Source organism: Delphinapterus leucas, chromosome 3 (genome assembly GCF_059928025.1).
Source record: "Delphinapterus leucas isolate spDelLeu-1000000601 "Yukka" chromosome 3, BTC_Dleu_Yukka2, whole genome shotgun sequence".
Taxonomy (NCBI): domain Eukaryota; kingdom Metazoa; phylum Chordata; class Mammalia; order Artiodactyla; family Monodontidae; genus Delphinapterus; species Delphinapterus leucas.
The window spans coordinates 67,846,465-67,864,069 of NC_143131.1; the positions used below are offsets into that span (position 1 = coordinate 67,846,465).

Consider the following 17,605-nt stretch of genomic DNA (forward strand, 5'->3'; position numbering starts at 1 on the left):
GTGGTGAAGCCGTAGGCTTTCTCCTAGCTGGCACCTCCTTGACTTTAAAAAGGGTATCCCTTATCACATTTTGCCTTTAGGAACCCTAAAATAAAGCCTGGCTTGCCCTTTCTCTGTCATCACTCCTTATGTTCAATCAGCACTGTTTGTCATTTGTGTGCATAAGTAGATTATTTGGCAAGATGCAGAAAAAGTAGGGAAAGTAGATTGTTCATAAAGTATATTCGCCGTAAGGTATAGGATTACATCTCCTACATCAATAGTCTCATTTTCTTCTAATTGTCCTGGGTGGATGGTATATCTGCAATTGTTGTATCTGTATGTTTTCATTTTGCTGAAATGAATAATAATTTCAGGGAGATAATTTTGGTCAGATTAGTAGTGGTTGGTATAGCATGACTTCTTATGTATTCATTTTAATTGAAGATAGACAATTTTGTTTTATTTAATTTATAAGTGAACATAAAAATTAAAAGGGTTTTTTCCTTTATATTACAGATAGTTAAGACTTTTTATAATTTTATTAATGTATATTATAAAGTATAGGCATTTAGTCAGTTTTCCCTTGTTGAATGGAGGCTTCATTCCTGTGGGAGAAATTAGGTCTAGGATACCCGCTATTAAGTCTTCCTCCCAAAGACTTTCCCTTATAAGTGGTCCAGTAAAAGTACAGGTTCTTGTGAGCTGTAGTGCAGAAGCTAGAATGCCAAGGACTCAGGTGGCCAGTTGCAGTTGCTACTTCCTTGTGCCTTGCAGACCTGGACCACGACTTATCTCAAAGTGTAACTGTTGGCTGGGTGCCTGTATGGTCCTGCCCTGAGCCTAAAATAGTTGCATTTGCCGCAGTGAAGTTAATGTAAAGTCTGTCATTTGCAACATACTGACCTGATAGGCCAAGTCCCTGACTGTTTCCAGTCTGTCCTTGGTTATATAGAATTGATTTGTATATTTTCATTCTCAGCATTTTTCTGTTTTACTAGATGTCTATTCTGGTCTCTCCAGTAGCAATTCAGCTCTTCAGAGAAGTGGTTCTCTTGCCTGCTTTTTATTTCGGAAGGTGTGTAGGATAAGGCCCTATGCCCCCTGTGAGCTTGGTTAATGGGACTGAATATTGGCTTATAGCTGGCAGATGAGTGAGGTCTGTAAATTATCTTAGGGAATTTATCTTGCCTGTCAGGTGCCATCCAGGTGTGCTTGATTTCATCAGATGTCATTATTCCACTATGCTGAAGCAAGCCAACTCAACTCATTTCTTTGTCTGTGTCCATTAATTTTTAATGGACTGTGCTGTGAAATATACTGTGAAAAAAATAACTTAATTACAATTTCCATAGTCTAGACTGGTCCTAAATTTGGTAAATAAGTGGGCATTGCACTTTGTCCAAGGAGAAATATTGATCTTCCTATGAGATTTTCAGAGGAAGATAACATAACCTAAGATAGATAACTATACAACATAAACAAGAAACTTACCCTTCATTAATTTGCATTTTCTAATTGGAACCTAAGGGTTATGGAGAGAGCACCAAGGAAGGGCCTCAAGGTGAAGAGGGCAGCAAATGAATTACATACACAAGGCAAAGTTTATCAAAGAAAGGACACAAGTAAATCCAGGAAAAACTCTGATGGACCCTTGGTTTCTTCTTAATTCACTCTTTGTGTAAAATAAAAGTGTGCTAAGGAGTGTCCTTAACTTTGAATATTTTGGAACAGAAGAGACCATCTGCCCAACAGCCTGTCTCCCTCCCATTTGACTGATCTCTGGCCCACTTTCTGCTTTTCTAACCACGCTTGCCTCCATCCCTTGCTTTCAGAGACAGCCTAGGTGTCTCTTAAACTTGTTTGTAGTTCTCTCTGCAGCCACCATCCCCTTAACAGGTTCCATATGTGCTCAGGCCTTTGAATAAAATAGTTCTCCTTTGTTTCGCTGTTTACTCCAAGTGTCTTGCTTTTGAAAATATCCCTAATAGTAAACTCTTCATCCGGAAAAGCAGTATCTGCTTACAATTGGGAATGGTGTTAACTTGACTGCGTGCAATTTCAAGAACTTTGTTTATGTTTTAGAGTGATTTCTCCCCTCTCCCCTCCACCCCCATTTTTTGTTTGAAGGGTTTATTAGAGCTTATCCTTCTTGGGAGGTAGAGCAGTATTAATACAAAAAGAACCTTTGATATTTACTGTATGTTATCTTTTGTTATTCAGTCTTAGAGTAAAAATAAATAAGTTAATATTAGGTCTCAATTTCAATCAGTTCTTTTCTTGAAATAATTAAACTTTGCTTCCAATAAATTTGTAGTGTATCGTATTTAATACGATTATCCTTTAGAGCTAGACTAATTCAATTTATATGCTTATACTAAATTAATGATTTTATTTGGCCAAGTTATCTACTTTGCCCTTATTCTTCAGATTCTGATGGATTCATCCCACATTATTGGTTTCTATAATAGGATGTTGGTATCACTAATAAAATGCCAAATTCTTGCTTTTATTGGATCTTTAAAATCTTTTTTATTCTTTATTTGGGGTGTTTACCCAGTAAATTTCACAAAAGTATACTCATGAACAAAATTGGTTCTAGCCTTACCCTTGTGATTTCTATTAAGGTTATTTTCTCTTAACACATTTCAGTTTTCACTTTGTCACTTGATTTCCTACTAAGCAGGCACATTTCAGTTTGTCCTTTGGTTTTCTACTCACCGGCCATTCTTTAACTTGACTATAGATTTCTAACAGCAAAATGCCCCAAGTGCTTATTAGAAAGCCTGACAAATAACTTCAATAATGAATTACTTTACTTGTCACCCAAGTAATGTCTTCAAAGACACTAAGTTAAACCATCCAAGTTAAATACACATTAAACCTGGCGAACTTGAACAAACATTTCTTATCTAGCTTCTGTACTATTAGCTGACTTTTAAGTTCTTTCTTTAACCTATTGTTAAATGAATGACTAGTCTGAAGTGTTTTCCCCTAGATCTGTTTTTCAGTGCCTGTGACCTTCCTCTCCCCTTGCTCTGAACTCTTGTTACTCCCTTTTTAATTCTGCAAATGTCTTCCTCTTGCCTTCAGTATAAAATTCTGTAATTATTATCAAGGCATACCAAGCCCACTTACTCCATCTGCTACTTCCTAAGCTGTCTCATCTCAAAATACCCACAGTTCCAGGAATAAGCCATGACATCTCACTTCTGCTGGTCTTTGCATCCACTTGCTCTCGTGCTTAGAATGTTCTCAGCCCTTGTCCTAATTTCATTTGATAAATGTTTGAATACCTTGCTTAGCCAAGAGTCACCTTCTTCCAGGAAGCCTTCCTAGCTGGGTGTGACTAAGAGCTCCTTCTCTGTGTTCTAGAAGCCCTTTGTACCCTCTTCCCATCCTACCACTGGCCTCTGTAGTGTTAATTTCCTGACACTGAGCTTTCTGAGGCAGGGATTAACTTTCATCTCTATTTTGTCTGCACCTAGCAGAGTGGTTGACAAAAATAGATATTTGAATGATAATCAATATCCATACATTGCTCAACCAATTCACTTTGTTATCTTTTCAATCCTGAAAGGACCAAATAAGTCTTTTGGCTGAATCTCTATATGACAATTCTTGTTTATCTAAATTAAATATTTTATTTAAAGTTGTATCAGTATGAAAAACATTAAAACATAATAGGTGGTACTTCAAATATGACAAAAAGAAAACAAATGTTTCTCAGAAACAGAAGTATGTAGCTGAGCATAATGCATCTTACAAAAGTTATTAACCCAAAGGAAAACAGATGTTCCTACTGGAAATGATGACAGTTTTGTCCATGGTTGTCCCAAGAATACATAAGCTTTGGGAAGAGGAGATGGAAAGCAAACTTTTCAAAGGTTTAAGTTATATCAGGGCAGATTTTCCATGAAGTATTAGGAAACTGACAATTACTCAAAACTTTGACTTTAAAAAACCTTATTATCCAAATCCAAAATGTAGTGAAACAAGCAGAAGGAAATCTCACTCCTAAGTGTTCTCAGCTCATTTCATTTTTTATAGGTTGCTTGACCAAGGATGACTCGGTTGCCTAAGGTTGGACAGGTCTTCTTTTATTTATCCACTATCTGAGTCCGTTCTTTCAAGCACAGAGGGAGCCAGACATCAGGGAACACTACGGAATCATTTATGTTTCTCCACCTATATACACCCTGGCAAAATCTTTTTTTTTTTTTTTTTTTTTTTTGCATTATGCCGGCCTCTCACTGTTGTGTCCTCTCCCGTTGCGGAGCACAGGCTCCGGACGCGCAGGCTCAGCGGCCATGGCTCACGAGCCCAGCTGCTCTGCGGCCTGTGGGATCTTCCCGGACCGGGGCACGAACCCGCGTCCCCTGCATCGGCAGGCAGACTCTCAACCACTGCGCCACCAGGGAAGCCCTGGCAAGGTCATTTTTACAACTTGCTTTTCAACTACAGACTGTGGTGTGTCCATGGACAGCACAGTTAGGGAGATATTGGAAACCAGTAGGTGCCTTAATCACACTACTTTTTATAACATGACTCCCTAACCAATGGTTTAAAATCAAGCTGTGGACCTCAGAGATTTAAAGCTGTTACCGTCTTGCCCCCTCCTCTCCCTGAGCCCCAGGAATAAGATTCTCGCAGTGGCAATTCTCCCGAGGTCTGTATTGCTCCCTTCTGTGTTCTCTTTAGTGAGCTCCCGCAGCACCTCAAAGCTCAACCCTCACCACTGGGGATCGGATGCTTCAGTGGATCAGATGAAGGTACTTCAAAGGAAAATGTCACCTTAGGTTGCGTTTTCCAGAGGTTGAGGATTGAGTAGAACTGACAATCCAGTTCTCTTTTAAAAATGTTGAGGAGCTTTAGGCAAGTTTGATTTGTAAGGAAAAAAACAACCAAAAAAACCTCTGACTTTATCCTAATACATTAAAAAGAACATTTTCTACATCTCTTTTACATTTTCCATCTGTCAACTCTATTTTGTCAGCACTCAGTGTCAACCCATGCAAGGCTGCTGGCTTGTCAGCTTCCTGGGAAGTAGTCACGGCCTTCTCACTCTCCAGTGTCCTGTTTGGAGAAAACAGAGACTTCCTTTCCTCTGCACTTTCTGGATCTAGTCAGAAAGTTCTCAAACAAGTTACTAATTCACAGATCCTTAAATGTCTTATTTTCTAGCTCTAACCAACTTATCTTGCCCCTTGTTAGTTAGGATATAGATTCCAAAAGGCTAACTAATAGCCTTTTGTACTTAAAAAATGCTACTTGAAAAAAATATTTCTGGAAGATAACTGAATTTGGCTTTTTTTTTTTTTTTTTCACTTTGATAAACGTGGTCGAGCATTGGCAAACTGACACACCTAGAATTTGGGACACCCACTTGCCCTCCTGGTTATGCTGCAGAATTAATGAAGGAAAATAGCCAAATTGGATGTGGAATTGACTTTAAATCCAGAGACCCATTTTCTCCTTTCATAAATAAACATGTTAGTCTGTCAAGCAAAGCATGGTGAGAAAAAAACCAGCAATAAAGAAATAGCCCTTAACCCAGGAAGAGACACCTAAAAAGGAGTAACTCGCAGGCCATAAACCATTATTCTTTTTTCTGCAGGAATGTATTATTATTACCCTTTTATAGACACAAAGGTTCATATCCTACTCCCTCTCCCAGATGTCTTGGACATTGAAAAGAGAATCAAGAGTATTAACTAATTCCCTGTGTTTTCTAAGCTGGTTTGTAGGTTTGAAGGATTGCGAATGATTTGGCAGAAAACAATGATGCAAAACAAAACCCCCGGGGCTTCCCTGGTGGTACAGTGGTTGAGAGTCCGCCTGCCGATGCAGGGGACATGGGTTCGTGCCCCTGTCCGGGAAGATCCCACATGCCGCGGAGCGGCTGGGCCCGTGAGCCATGGCCGCTGAGCCTGTGCGTCCGGAGCCTATGCTCCGCAACGGGAGAGGCCACAATAGTGAGAGGCCCACGTACCGCAAAAAAAAAAAACAACAAAAAAAAACCCAAACCAAAACCTTAAGTTTTACTTTTTCTACCTGAAAATCTTAGAAGACTTCCTGTAAAGTGTGTGTGCAGATGGGTGTGTGTTGGCTGTGCTGTGGTTTTAGCTCCAAGTCAAGTGCCACTTCTCTGTGAGCAAGTCACACTGCATATCAACATTAATTTAATTATGTTAAATCTCACAGGCTTCATTAGATTAATCTAAAAGCCAAGGAAAACATATGCTGTTTCTTCATTCTTTAGCACATTACTCACCAGTAGAAGAATTTTCAGTTTCTTTTCTGAAAGACCATTGAGCTCTTAGTGAACATTTTTACTTGTGTTGCAGTTCAGTTTGATTTGAAACCAAGAACTGGTTCTTCTGATTCTTCACATAAAATATATCGAGCCATAGTGTAGTTCTAGAACACAAAACCCTCATCTCCGCCTTTCCCTTCCTTGAGTGCAGATGGCTATTGACGGGCAAACAGCTGGAAGAACAATATTTACCCACCACTGGAAAATCATTTCATATTTGACAAGATTCTCCTTGAAAAAACGAAGAATTTATCAACGTGGTAGTTCCTTTTCACAGATGCTTTTCCAACAGTGCTCTGTGAAACCTTAAAAATCACACATGGTTATTTAAATTTAATTGCTAATTAGTTTAAGGCAATGCATAACCATGGAAAAGGCCAAGAAAATGTTGAATGGGTTTGGCAGTTTCAAGTTGCATTTGGATCGTGAACACTTCCTGACTGAAGACCTGTACAAACAAACTTGGGGCGAAGGAACCCACTGGCACCATTCATGGTGGGGATTAAATGCAAGTGGCTTAGTGGGGCTGTGCCTGGGACCCCGTCTCCAAGTGCCCTCAGAGTGGGAGGAACTCACATCCTTTGGAAACTGCTGTGGATAATTACGACTTTGTAGGGCAGTGAGCTCATGCTATTACACAAGATTAGTGCTGTGCTCCATAGCTGGCAGATTGTCTCTCCCGCACAGAGATTTGCCAGCTAGGAAAATAGTGGGCATATTGCCACTTTCACAGCTATCAGGAGACCCCGAGTTAGTTTTTTTCCCTTCGACATATTCATGTTTGTAGGATCCCACTCCAGGCTGCCAGCCTTGGGCAGTGACACCAAAACAAACGTCTCTTTCTCCTTTAAAACAAAGCTGCTCTTTTCCTTTTGGTTGTTCAACTAAAAGACAACAGCCAAACCATAACCTCCTTTAAAACATAAATAAACAAGGACCCAGACCAGAGTAACCCGCAGCAAGTACGCAGACCAGAGGAGGGTATATTTCTACCTTGCAGTGAGGTCATTTGCCCCAACAATTTAAAGAAAACAAAATTAAATATAATCCCCCACAGACTGCAAACAAATGCCTCTTGTGACCACAGCCATCGAGGGAAAAAAGGCATTTTAAAGTTAACACATGTTTAGATTTCTCTAATAAGCAGTCCTTCTAAGCTCCCGGCAGATAACTGTTTGACCTGTGTTCTGAAAGGTGAGGGCCGGGGGATAAACCCAGAGTGGTTATTCTGAGTTCTTTATTTAGTGCAAAGGTGGTTTCTTATCAGCATATGTTTCAAAAGGGTAAGCCGTCCTCTAGGGACTGTGTTTTCTATCTGGAGTTTGCTTTTATCCTTTGGTGGTTATCTGCTTACCCCTGGCATCGGCTGCATTTGGATGTTATTTGTGGCCATGTGAGTACAGCAGTGGCGCTACCGGTTCCAGGTGATAAAAGGAGTTTGAACACAGAGAAGTCAGCTTTTAGTACAGGTGTCATGTTTTTATAGCTAATCTACATAAGTTTTTACCTAAAAACAGACTGAATCACATGCAGACATTAATTGTGTGCGTTGGTGTTTATTTATGATCTGCCCTGTCCTAAGGAGTTTAGGTGGCTATTGTAGATTTGGCTTTGCTTCTGATGCAGCTTCACTGTTGATGCAAAGCATCTGATAATTTTAAAAGGACAAATAGAAAAATATATATATTGTAGTCGAACGTTTTAGTCAACTAGAAAATTCAGATTATAGCTACATTGGCCTGTAGCTAAATAGAATGGGATTGGTAAATACTGTTTAGCTGAGGTCTATCTTTTAGCAAAGTGCTCTCTTCTTACTTTTCCTCAAAAAACTGAGGGAACATATCACAGATAATCCTTTAATCTTTTTTTCCATGTGGAGGAAATAATCATGGTTTGGGATGGGGCGGGGGTGGGGGGGACGTCTACATTGCTTTGTTAACGGTGACTTAGTTGGTAATTCAAAATCTAATGATGGATGGATATCACCACCTAGTGGCCATATAGTATTTTGCGTTTCAAAACTTCGCATTCCCAGAACTCCACTTAGGTCTCTGAAGGAATAATATTCTCTGTGAATTAAGTCCCTATAGCTTTGGGTTTTAAAATTCTAGTATGAATTGCATTATATCATGAACCAGAAAGTTAAATGTGAAATGAGATGATTTTTCAAATGCAGCGTAAAGCTAATACATGGAGTCACATGCTTAGTAAAATCCTAGCAACTGAGGTAAGCATTGGGACCAATCTTTCCCGTATCTTCACTTTATACACAGTAATAGGAGTGGAAAGTTTTCCTTGGCTGGTTCCCTTGGCATGTGAACCTAGAGGACATTTTTGGTTTTCTTATGAAACTTTTTTTAAAGTGAATTAAATCAGCAGTGTTTGGGGGAATAGAGAGTAGGTAGAAAGCAGAGACTGGACTGTTCATGGAAAAAAACTCCAAATTATAGCTTGAAGCCTTAAATTCTCCCAACAATTACCATAATATATTATGTCAGAGCATGGCTTTACTGGACAAATGTCAAGAGCGGTTTTTATCAATGGAATGTGTGCGGTTAATTGTTTAAACATACTTGGCAAAACTCATAATAGTTCTAAAACATAAAACCTTTAATTGGCCGTTTAAGATAATCTAAATTACAGTGAATTTTAAAGAATAAAAGGTGACTCAATCTAAGCTGAAAAGCTATAGGTAAATATGTGGGTAGGTACAAGGTCGATGATAGAGTGGGCCCTTGGCAGATGCAGATTCAAGATTTGTAGTTTCAAATATACATGAGAGACCCTGAAGATCCACAAACATGAAATATTTCGTACTTTTTGCTCAGGCACAAATTTGGACTGTGCCCAATGGCTGGCTAGTATGTAAAAATTGTTCAATTAGCTGGCAAGTTTGTCCAATGGACAGCTCAGTTTTCCCATCTCTAGGGGTCTGTTGATGTTTATTCTACTAACTATTTAACCATTTTGGACCTTCTCTATTGTATTTATGGTGGGGACCTCTCTGCTACACAGGTCTGTGTGAACAAGGGCATTCCCAAAGGTCTATCCTAGATATATCCTGCCCTGTTGCCAAGAAATACTGTATTTGTAGGGGTGTGTGTATGTGTGTGTGACGGTAGTAAATCTCAAATTTGTGTCCCACAAAAAGATGAACTTAAATTTTATCTAGTGTGTGAAAATTCCATTTTCTTTTTATTAGAGAGGAAAAGAAACCAAGAGATTCTAAACAGAGTGTCTAACTGTTTAGAACTAGTTAGTGCCCATCGATTACCCTTTATAGCTATTTGACCAAATTAAATCGTAAAATCTCAATGAAAAGAATTTGAAATGGGTCAAATATTATGGAGAAGGGCTAGTTATCAACTAAGTTTTGATATGTCCAGTTGCTTTGAAAACTTCTTAGTTTTAAATTCTGATAAAAGGGATTTAAAAACAAAACTCCTTCATGTTCCGGGAATTCTTTCTCTACTAGAGGTTGAAGCATGACCTTATTATCTTCAGGGTTTTGAATTTTGAATTGACATTATCTTCTAAAGACAAAAATAATCTTGATGTGGAAAAGCAAATACTATTTTGGAATGTTGCATGAAGGGTAAGTCATTCTACGGTTCAAGAGCCTTCCATGATCCAGCCTTTTCTTTTCACCATCCAGCTGCTTGCATATTTCCTTATAAATCGATTTGCTTATATATGTATCATATAAAGGACCAGCTGGGACGTGACTGTCACAGCAGTTAACTGACTAATACTGGATGGTCTCGTTTCCTTTCTTGAACTGAAAGCAGTGCTCAAAGCTGAACCAAGCAAACTCCTTTTGTAAAGCAAAGCAAAGTACCTGATTTATTTTTAAATCTTGTGTATTTCCGAAATAATGCTTTTTTAAAAACCGAAGTATAGTTGATTTACAATGTTGTGTTACTTTCAAGCGTACAGCAAAATAACTCAGTTATATGTGTGTGTGTGTGTATTCTTTTTCAGATTCTTTTCCATTATAGATTATTACAAGGTAGTGAAAACATAGTACCCTGTGCTATACAGTAGGTCCTTGCTCTTTATTTTATATACAGTAGTGTATATCTCTTAATCCCAAACTCCTAATTTATCCCTCCCCGCCCTTTCCCCTTTGGTAACCATAAGTTTCTTTTCTATGTCTGCGAGTCTATGAAATAACACTTCTTTCACCTTAGAAAAAAGACAGTGATCCACCTCTTGTTCAATTACATTAGAGTTTTATCTTCCATTTGTTTTGTACATGCTTGTGATACTAGTTATCTGCTGAGATTCAGGGCCATTGATCATGGTGGTGTGTATTTTAAAGGTAAAAGATCATCTGGTATCTCTGAATGACAGTTGGGACTCCTAGATACTATATAATCAGAGTCACCTTGAAAGGATGTAAACCCTGTCTGACTTTAGTAGATTGCTGGTAACTTTCAAAAGCAGAGACCCTACCCCCATCCCCAAACACAACACACGCATTTTCCCTCCCCGTATGTTGATTGAATTAAGTTGGAGACTTTGCAAAGAGCTGGGAAGGAGAGAATAACTCTTCAGCCATTCTGCTTGAGACACCTAAGTCAAGTTTGTCTTAGATCTGTGGAACTGAGGTCACTCTCCGAGAGTGGGGAATATTGGCAGGCAGGGGAGTCCCGTGTGCTCCAGAAGACCTGCAGGATAATTCTCCGCTTTTATGTTAATATAAGACAGAAGTAAATTTTTGACAATAAAATACAGATTATTTGGAATAAAATAATCTAAGCATTTGTAAAGTTTGATAGATTGTAATGAATAGCTTCAGTCTGCTCCGACTTTGTCCTCTCAATATTAGGATTGGTTCAAAATGAATTCTCTGGTTTGTGGAGACAATTTTCATTCAAGAGAATGGTACTTAGCTGTTAGATTTTGGCCAGGATTTTAAAAATCATTTTATGCTTTTGGCAGCTAACTTGCTTGAATCTGATTGGGGGGAAAGGAAAGAGAAAACAATAATTGAAAAGTTAATAAATCCAGTTTAGTTGAAATGGTTGTCTTTTGGGGCACTTTTTTTTTTTACACATACAGAGAGGTAATCATTTAATTGGAACACTACAAGTAACTTTTTCATATAGTTTACAGCATTAAGCAGTTCATACTAGGTATAAAAAATTACCTCTTAATAAAATGCATGTTTGTTATAGAACATGTAGATAAGTTTATATCTGAGCTGGCTTTCCCTTAAATCAACTATGTGACCTTTATGTCATAATTTTCTCTGCCATCAAAAAAGAACAAAAATGCACAGTAATCTAGGGGTTTCTTTTCAGACATGGGATTGATCTAATTCTGGTCTCTTGGGGAAACAACGAGAGTTCAAGGTCTGGAATGGAGAACATGAGTCTCTGAGACAAAAACAGGCTAAATCAGCATTTATTTTTATCAACAGTGTTAAAATGAATTCTCCCCAAGCCATGCTGGCTTTTTGGAATAATTTTAGTTTGCCCATCCAGCCCTAGAAGAGGGTCGACCTGGGCTAGATCACCCAGGATGTTTGCTTATAATTCCAGCGAGGAGAAAAAAATCCAGATGGGAGCAGAGAATTTTTCTCTGCTCATTCCAAGAGTCTACATTTCTGTATGTATGAGACACCGTCTATGTGAGAGAGGCTCGATTACATTCTTATAGCTCAGAATTGATTTCCTGAGGAGAGCTCTCTTCCTAACATTTAGCTTTAGTGAAAAAAATACATTATTGAACTTAAAATCAATGATTTATTTTTTCTACTCTTTTTCTCTGCAAGTGATATTAAATAAGGCTATAAGAATTCAGGAGGAAACAAAGAAAGTTGTTCAGAAAACTGGAGTTTCCTTTGCTAAGTCAGTTTGGCAGTAACATGGAGCAAAATCAAAGCATCCTAGCCAAAATAAATCTGCACAATGGAGCAATCAGATATGAGGTAATAGTGTGACATGCCTGTGGGTATCAAACATTCTTGCAAAAACCACAGACTTAAAATTTGGTCCTGCACCATTAAGCCACAGTTCTGCCAAGCAACAACACAGATCACTGCTGCGAGCCAAATGCAATTCCCACCCAAAACAATTAAATCTTTTACCAGAGGTCTGAGCCTGGGAAGCTTAAGGCCTGAGAATTACTTTGGTGGCATGGAATCAGAATCTCATTTCAGTGTGAAAATGAGATGGTTATTGTTCAGATCAGGAGGAAATGTCAGCTGCAAAATACATGGCAGTCGAGGGACTTGGATGACTTGAAGTGATGTTTGTTGAGGTTAGATTTAAAAAGTGTTAGCTAAGAAATCAGTAAGTTCTTTCTGATCACTGCATAGCTCATGTTATAATGTTCATTTTTACTGATTAGAAAAATAATTTATGCTCATTCAAGGGAAGTTGGAAAATCTGTAAGAATATATAAATAAAATATTACCTTAGTCTCATATCACTAGATATAAACTTTATAACATTTTACTGCATTTTCTTTGGGTCTTTTGCATACACACACACACACACACACACGCACACACACACACAGCTGCATTGAGAGTATGCGTAAAATTCGGATTATTGTACATTTTTAGGACTTTGCTTTTTATTTAACTTAACACTTCTTTTAGTATCTTCCATCTCCTTGTATAGTCCTGAAAGCCAAGATATTTGATGGTTATATAATGTCCCATTTGTCTGGCTATACCATGATTTATTGAATATATATTTGCTCTATAGATTTTTCCCACTTACTGCTATTGTAATATTTTAGATAAAATGTTCATATCTCTGATTATTTTTTAGGATAGCATTTTAGAAGTAGAATTACGAAGTCCAAGGGTAGGAACTTTTTTTTTTGGCTGTACGCGGGCCTCTCACTGTTGTGGCCTCTCCCGTTGCGGAGCACAGGCTCCAGCCACTCCGCGGCATGTGGGATCCTCCCGGACCAGGGCACAAACCCGTGTCCCCTGCATCGGCAGGCGGACTCTCAACCACTGCGCCACCAGGGAAGCCCAAGGGTAGGAACTTTTTAAGGCCCTTGGTATGTATTGCCAACTGTTTTCCAGACCGGTTATTTACTTCTGCTGACTTTGTGATTGTCTTGCTTGCTGTTTGCCAGCAGCAAACAACATCTTCGATCAGGGGCAAGTATGGATAGGGAGGAGCGCAGCACACTCTGGGGTTCATTATTTCAAAATATGAAATTATTTATTAAACAACACCGCTATGTGCCAGGCATAGCTCCTGGCACTGAGGATACAAGAGTAAACAAAAGAAGCCAAAATCCCTGTCCTCAATGAGCTTACACTCTACTAAGGAGAAAAAATGTAATAACTAAGTAAAATGCATAGGATATTAGAAGGTAATAAGTGTTATGAAGAAAAATAAAGCAAATAAGGGAGATGAATAGTGTGGTAAGGCCAAGGAAAGGGGAGCATTGCACAGTTTACACATGGTATTGGGATGCTGGAAAATTTTCCACCTTTGAGGACATTCACTGGTTTCCTGAAAGAGGTTAGTTAGAAAGTAAACTGGAAAGTATTGAGCTCCAAAATCCAAATTAAGTATATGAGGAACTCTGGGATCTTTCACCATAAAAAGTATTCAATTTAGGTCTTTGTTAGTTTTAAGGAATCCTTATTCTTTATTAATTTAATTTTTAATTTTATCCTGCTTTAATTCGTCTGTTAAAGACAGCTTAGTCATACAGCAGCAGCAGGCTGAATGTGACGTTTATATCTGCATTGTTACTCCATTTCCTTTTCTGTTATCTATTAAAGGAGGGTAGCCGAAAAAAAAAAATAAGACTTGGTGGGTGGAGGGTAAGAGATGGTAAGGAAAGGGAAATAAGCAAAGAAAAGGAAAATAAAGAAATAATTAGAAACCCAGGTCAGATCAAATGTCAGTTCCCAGTCGCAGGAAGACCTGCCAGACAGAGTGCTTTGGTGAGTACAGTCCTCTGAGCATCTTTCCCAGGGCCACCTAGGGGGTAGCTCAGTGGTACCATTCAGGCTACTAGAGTTGAATTTAAATCCATATAATTTCTGGATTTCCACCAGAGAAATAAAAATACCCTTAATTCTGTGTTTTGGAAAAAAAGTCTTTATTAAGCTTCCCTTGGTTCTTTGAAGTTTTGTCACTTTTCAGAGACTCTTCTTTACATAGCAGAGGTCTCTTGTCTCCTATCTTAATTTGGGCATGATTGAGGTGTATTTCAAAGCAAAGCTAAGCAAAGAGATTGAAGGAAAAGTAGAAGGTCTCTTAATCCTGAGGTTTTCAAACTTAAGGTCTTCTTCTCACAAATTATTTTATCAAAGATCTAGGTTTTTACCATATTTTAAAGCTTTAAAAACCGCATTATTTTCTGAGAAGAAAGAAACATTAGAGCCATTCTCTAGTATATTTATTATACATTTTTAAAAGACATAAAGATAACCATGGTGCTTTTGGGAGTAACTAGCAGGACTGTTTTTTGGCGTGCTCTGAATTGGAAACAATTGCCTTAACTCATATACAGTTCTTTCTTCTCTGACTCTGTCTTTTTCAAATAAAATCTCTTAACTCACTGTTTCAACCACAGACTCATTTTTCCCCCCCTTGGTTCTTTTTTTTTTTTAATTTTTATTGGAGTATAGTTGATTTACAATGTTGTGTTAGTTTCAGGTGTACAGCAAAGTGAATAAGTTTTACATACACATGTATCCACTCTTTTAGTTTCTTTTCCCATATAGGTCATTACAGAGTATTGAGTAGGGTTCCCTGTGCGATACAGTAGGTCCTTATTAGTTATCTATTTTATATATAGTAGTGTGTATATGTCAATCCCAACCTCCCAATTTATCCCTCCTCCCCCTTTCCCCTTGGTGACCATAAGTTTGTTTTCTACACACAGACTTATTTTAAATTTAATTCAAGGAAAGACTAATAGATCTGTAGGCCCAGAAGAAACAGTCACATTTGCCATTGTCACATAAATCTGAATACGTATTTCTTTCATATGAAGGAAATTTGTCTCCACCAGTCTGGTCAGCATTAGATGTGATTTAAAACGTGACAGTAGGCAAAGCATATTGGGAAAGTGATACCCAAGTTGAGCCAGAGACAATGAACAAACATGTCCCATATCACATTCTAATTAAGAGACCAGAGGCTAGAAAGCTTCTCTCTTATTTATGGTCCAATATTATTTTCATCTCACTAAAGTTTGTTATTTTTGAATAGGCATAAGGACTATGTTTTTCATATAATTATTGGTTGATATGGAGGTCACATTTTAAGGCAACAAAAAATTGAATGTAAACCTAAAAGTCCTGGGTGTTTAACATTGCTAAGTTTCAAGTTATTCCCAGTCTTGCTGGATTACTGTAAGAGATAATGCATACCAAGTACCAGAAGAGGGCTTCATTCATTACTGGTGCTGAATAAAAGACATGTATTACTGTCATGGAAGGCAAAAGATATTTCTGGTTAAATCTCATTGCTCAAACTAGGGAATCAAAAGGTATCATCTAAAGATGTAGATATAAAGGTAACCAGTAGAAAAACATCAGGTCAATAAAATTCCTTTTAATTATCTGAACACACATTAAAGAAAAGCAAACATATATTTATAGTAAGACATATTTTTAAAGCATTATCTTGTATATTAATATGCATAAATGTGATAAATGTTCCTATTAAAACAACTTCCAAATTAGATCATAAAGCAAAACACAACTGAATGGTGCACATAAGAATCATATCTAAAACAGAATTACTCAGAAAGGTTGAATATAAAATGATGGGCATAGGTATATCGGGTAAACAGAAAAATAAATATAGCAAATATATCAATTTATATATATATCAACATAGCAAAGAATTTGGATGAAAACAATTACATTCAATAAGACAAAGGTACTTTATAGTGGTAAAAATATAAAAGAAGGAATGACCATTTTATTGCACTATAATCACCTCTACATAAAATTATATGTGCACATAAGGTTTGGAAGAAAACATGACAGATTAGAGTGACGAGATTATGAATTTTTTTCTCTAGTTGTTCCACTTCCATTAATGCTGTTACAATTAATAATGATGACATGGTGAAAATTCTTAAATTGAGCATTGATTCCTTAGATATATCTCATCGCCAAAGGAAAAAATATATATATTTGAAGAAAGACTTTGAGATATATACATTTTCCACTAAGAGTGTAAAAATCTTTTTCTTTACCACCAGAATTATTTCAGCTAGATGGTTCAACAGAAATTGTTGAGTCCCTTCTAATTTAATCGTGCAGTAATGGCACTGTCGCTTTTATAATATGCTTCTCTTTGACTGTCAATAGTTATCTTCTCCCTCCATTTTTACAGCAATATGAGAACTGGAGGCCCAATCAGCCAGATAGTTTCTTTTCTGCTGGAGAAGACTGTGTTGTAATTATATGGCATGAGAATGGCCAGTGGAATGATGTTCCCTGCAATTACCATCTCACCTATACCTGCAAGAAAGGAACAGGTAATGATTACTCCATTAATAATGTATACTTAATCTGCATTTCAATTATCAAGTAAATTCAGGAAGAATAAATGTCATTCTTTGTGGTCTTTTTTTTTTTTTTGCGCGGTACGCGGTCCTCTCACTGCCGTGGCCTCTCCCGTTGCGGAGCACAGGCTCCGGACGCACAGGCTCAGCGGCCATGGCTCACGGGGCCAGCCGCTCCGCGGCATGTGGGATCCTCCCGGACTGGGGCACGAACCCGTGTCCCCTGCATCGGCAGGCGGACTCTCAACCACTGAGCCACCAGAGAAGCCCAAATGTCATTAAGACATAAGCTGGATGTCACATATGGTATCTCTTATTGCTCTGGAATGGTTTACTTTTTCAATATAATTGAAAAGTTTGTTTTCAGTAATGTGTTCACCTTAGATTTCAAGTGCTTAAGATAACAATGTAGCATTTATGTAGAAAAACTACCTGGCAGTATTTTTAAGAAAAACAATTGCCAGCCCAAGGGCCTATAAACCTGTTTATTTTGATGAGGAGAGCATTAAAAAAAAAAAAAAAATCAGTTGTAGAATAAATAAATAAAAATTTTAAAGAAACAAAAAAAATTTTAATTAGTTGTCAACAATAAAAAACTGGTATGTATCATAAAATAATGTGAAGTTTTTACTTAAAAAAAAAGAACACCTGGTGCCATCTGGCCCATGTTCAAATTTATCAGTGGTTTAAATACTGCAGCTGAAAACTACCACCCTCCCTTGGTGGGACTGTGGTCTCCAATTCATTGCAGTCCTCATTCAGACCTTTCCTCCTTTTTGGTTAAGTTCCTGGTCTTTA

General features: G+C 37.8%; 1 protein-coding gene across 2 annotated transcripts in view; it reads left to right on the plus strand.

The window, feature by feature from the left end:
- Nucleotides 1–17,605, plus strand: part of VCAN (versican) — a 113,943-nt gene that overhangs the window by 89,543 nt on the left and 6,795 nt on the right. For both annotated transcript variants that reach the window (XM_022593304.3, XM_022593313.3), the window contains one exon: nt 16,636–16,780. In XM_022593304.3, coding sequence (XP_022449012.2) covers nt 16,636–16,780 — 145 coding nt within the window. The remainder of the gene's footprint in view (nt 1–16,635; nt 16,781–17,605) is intronic.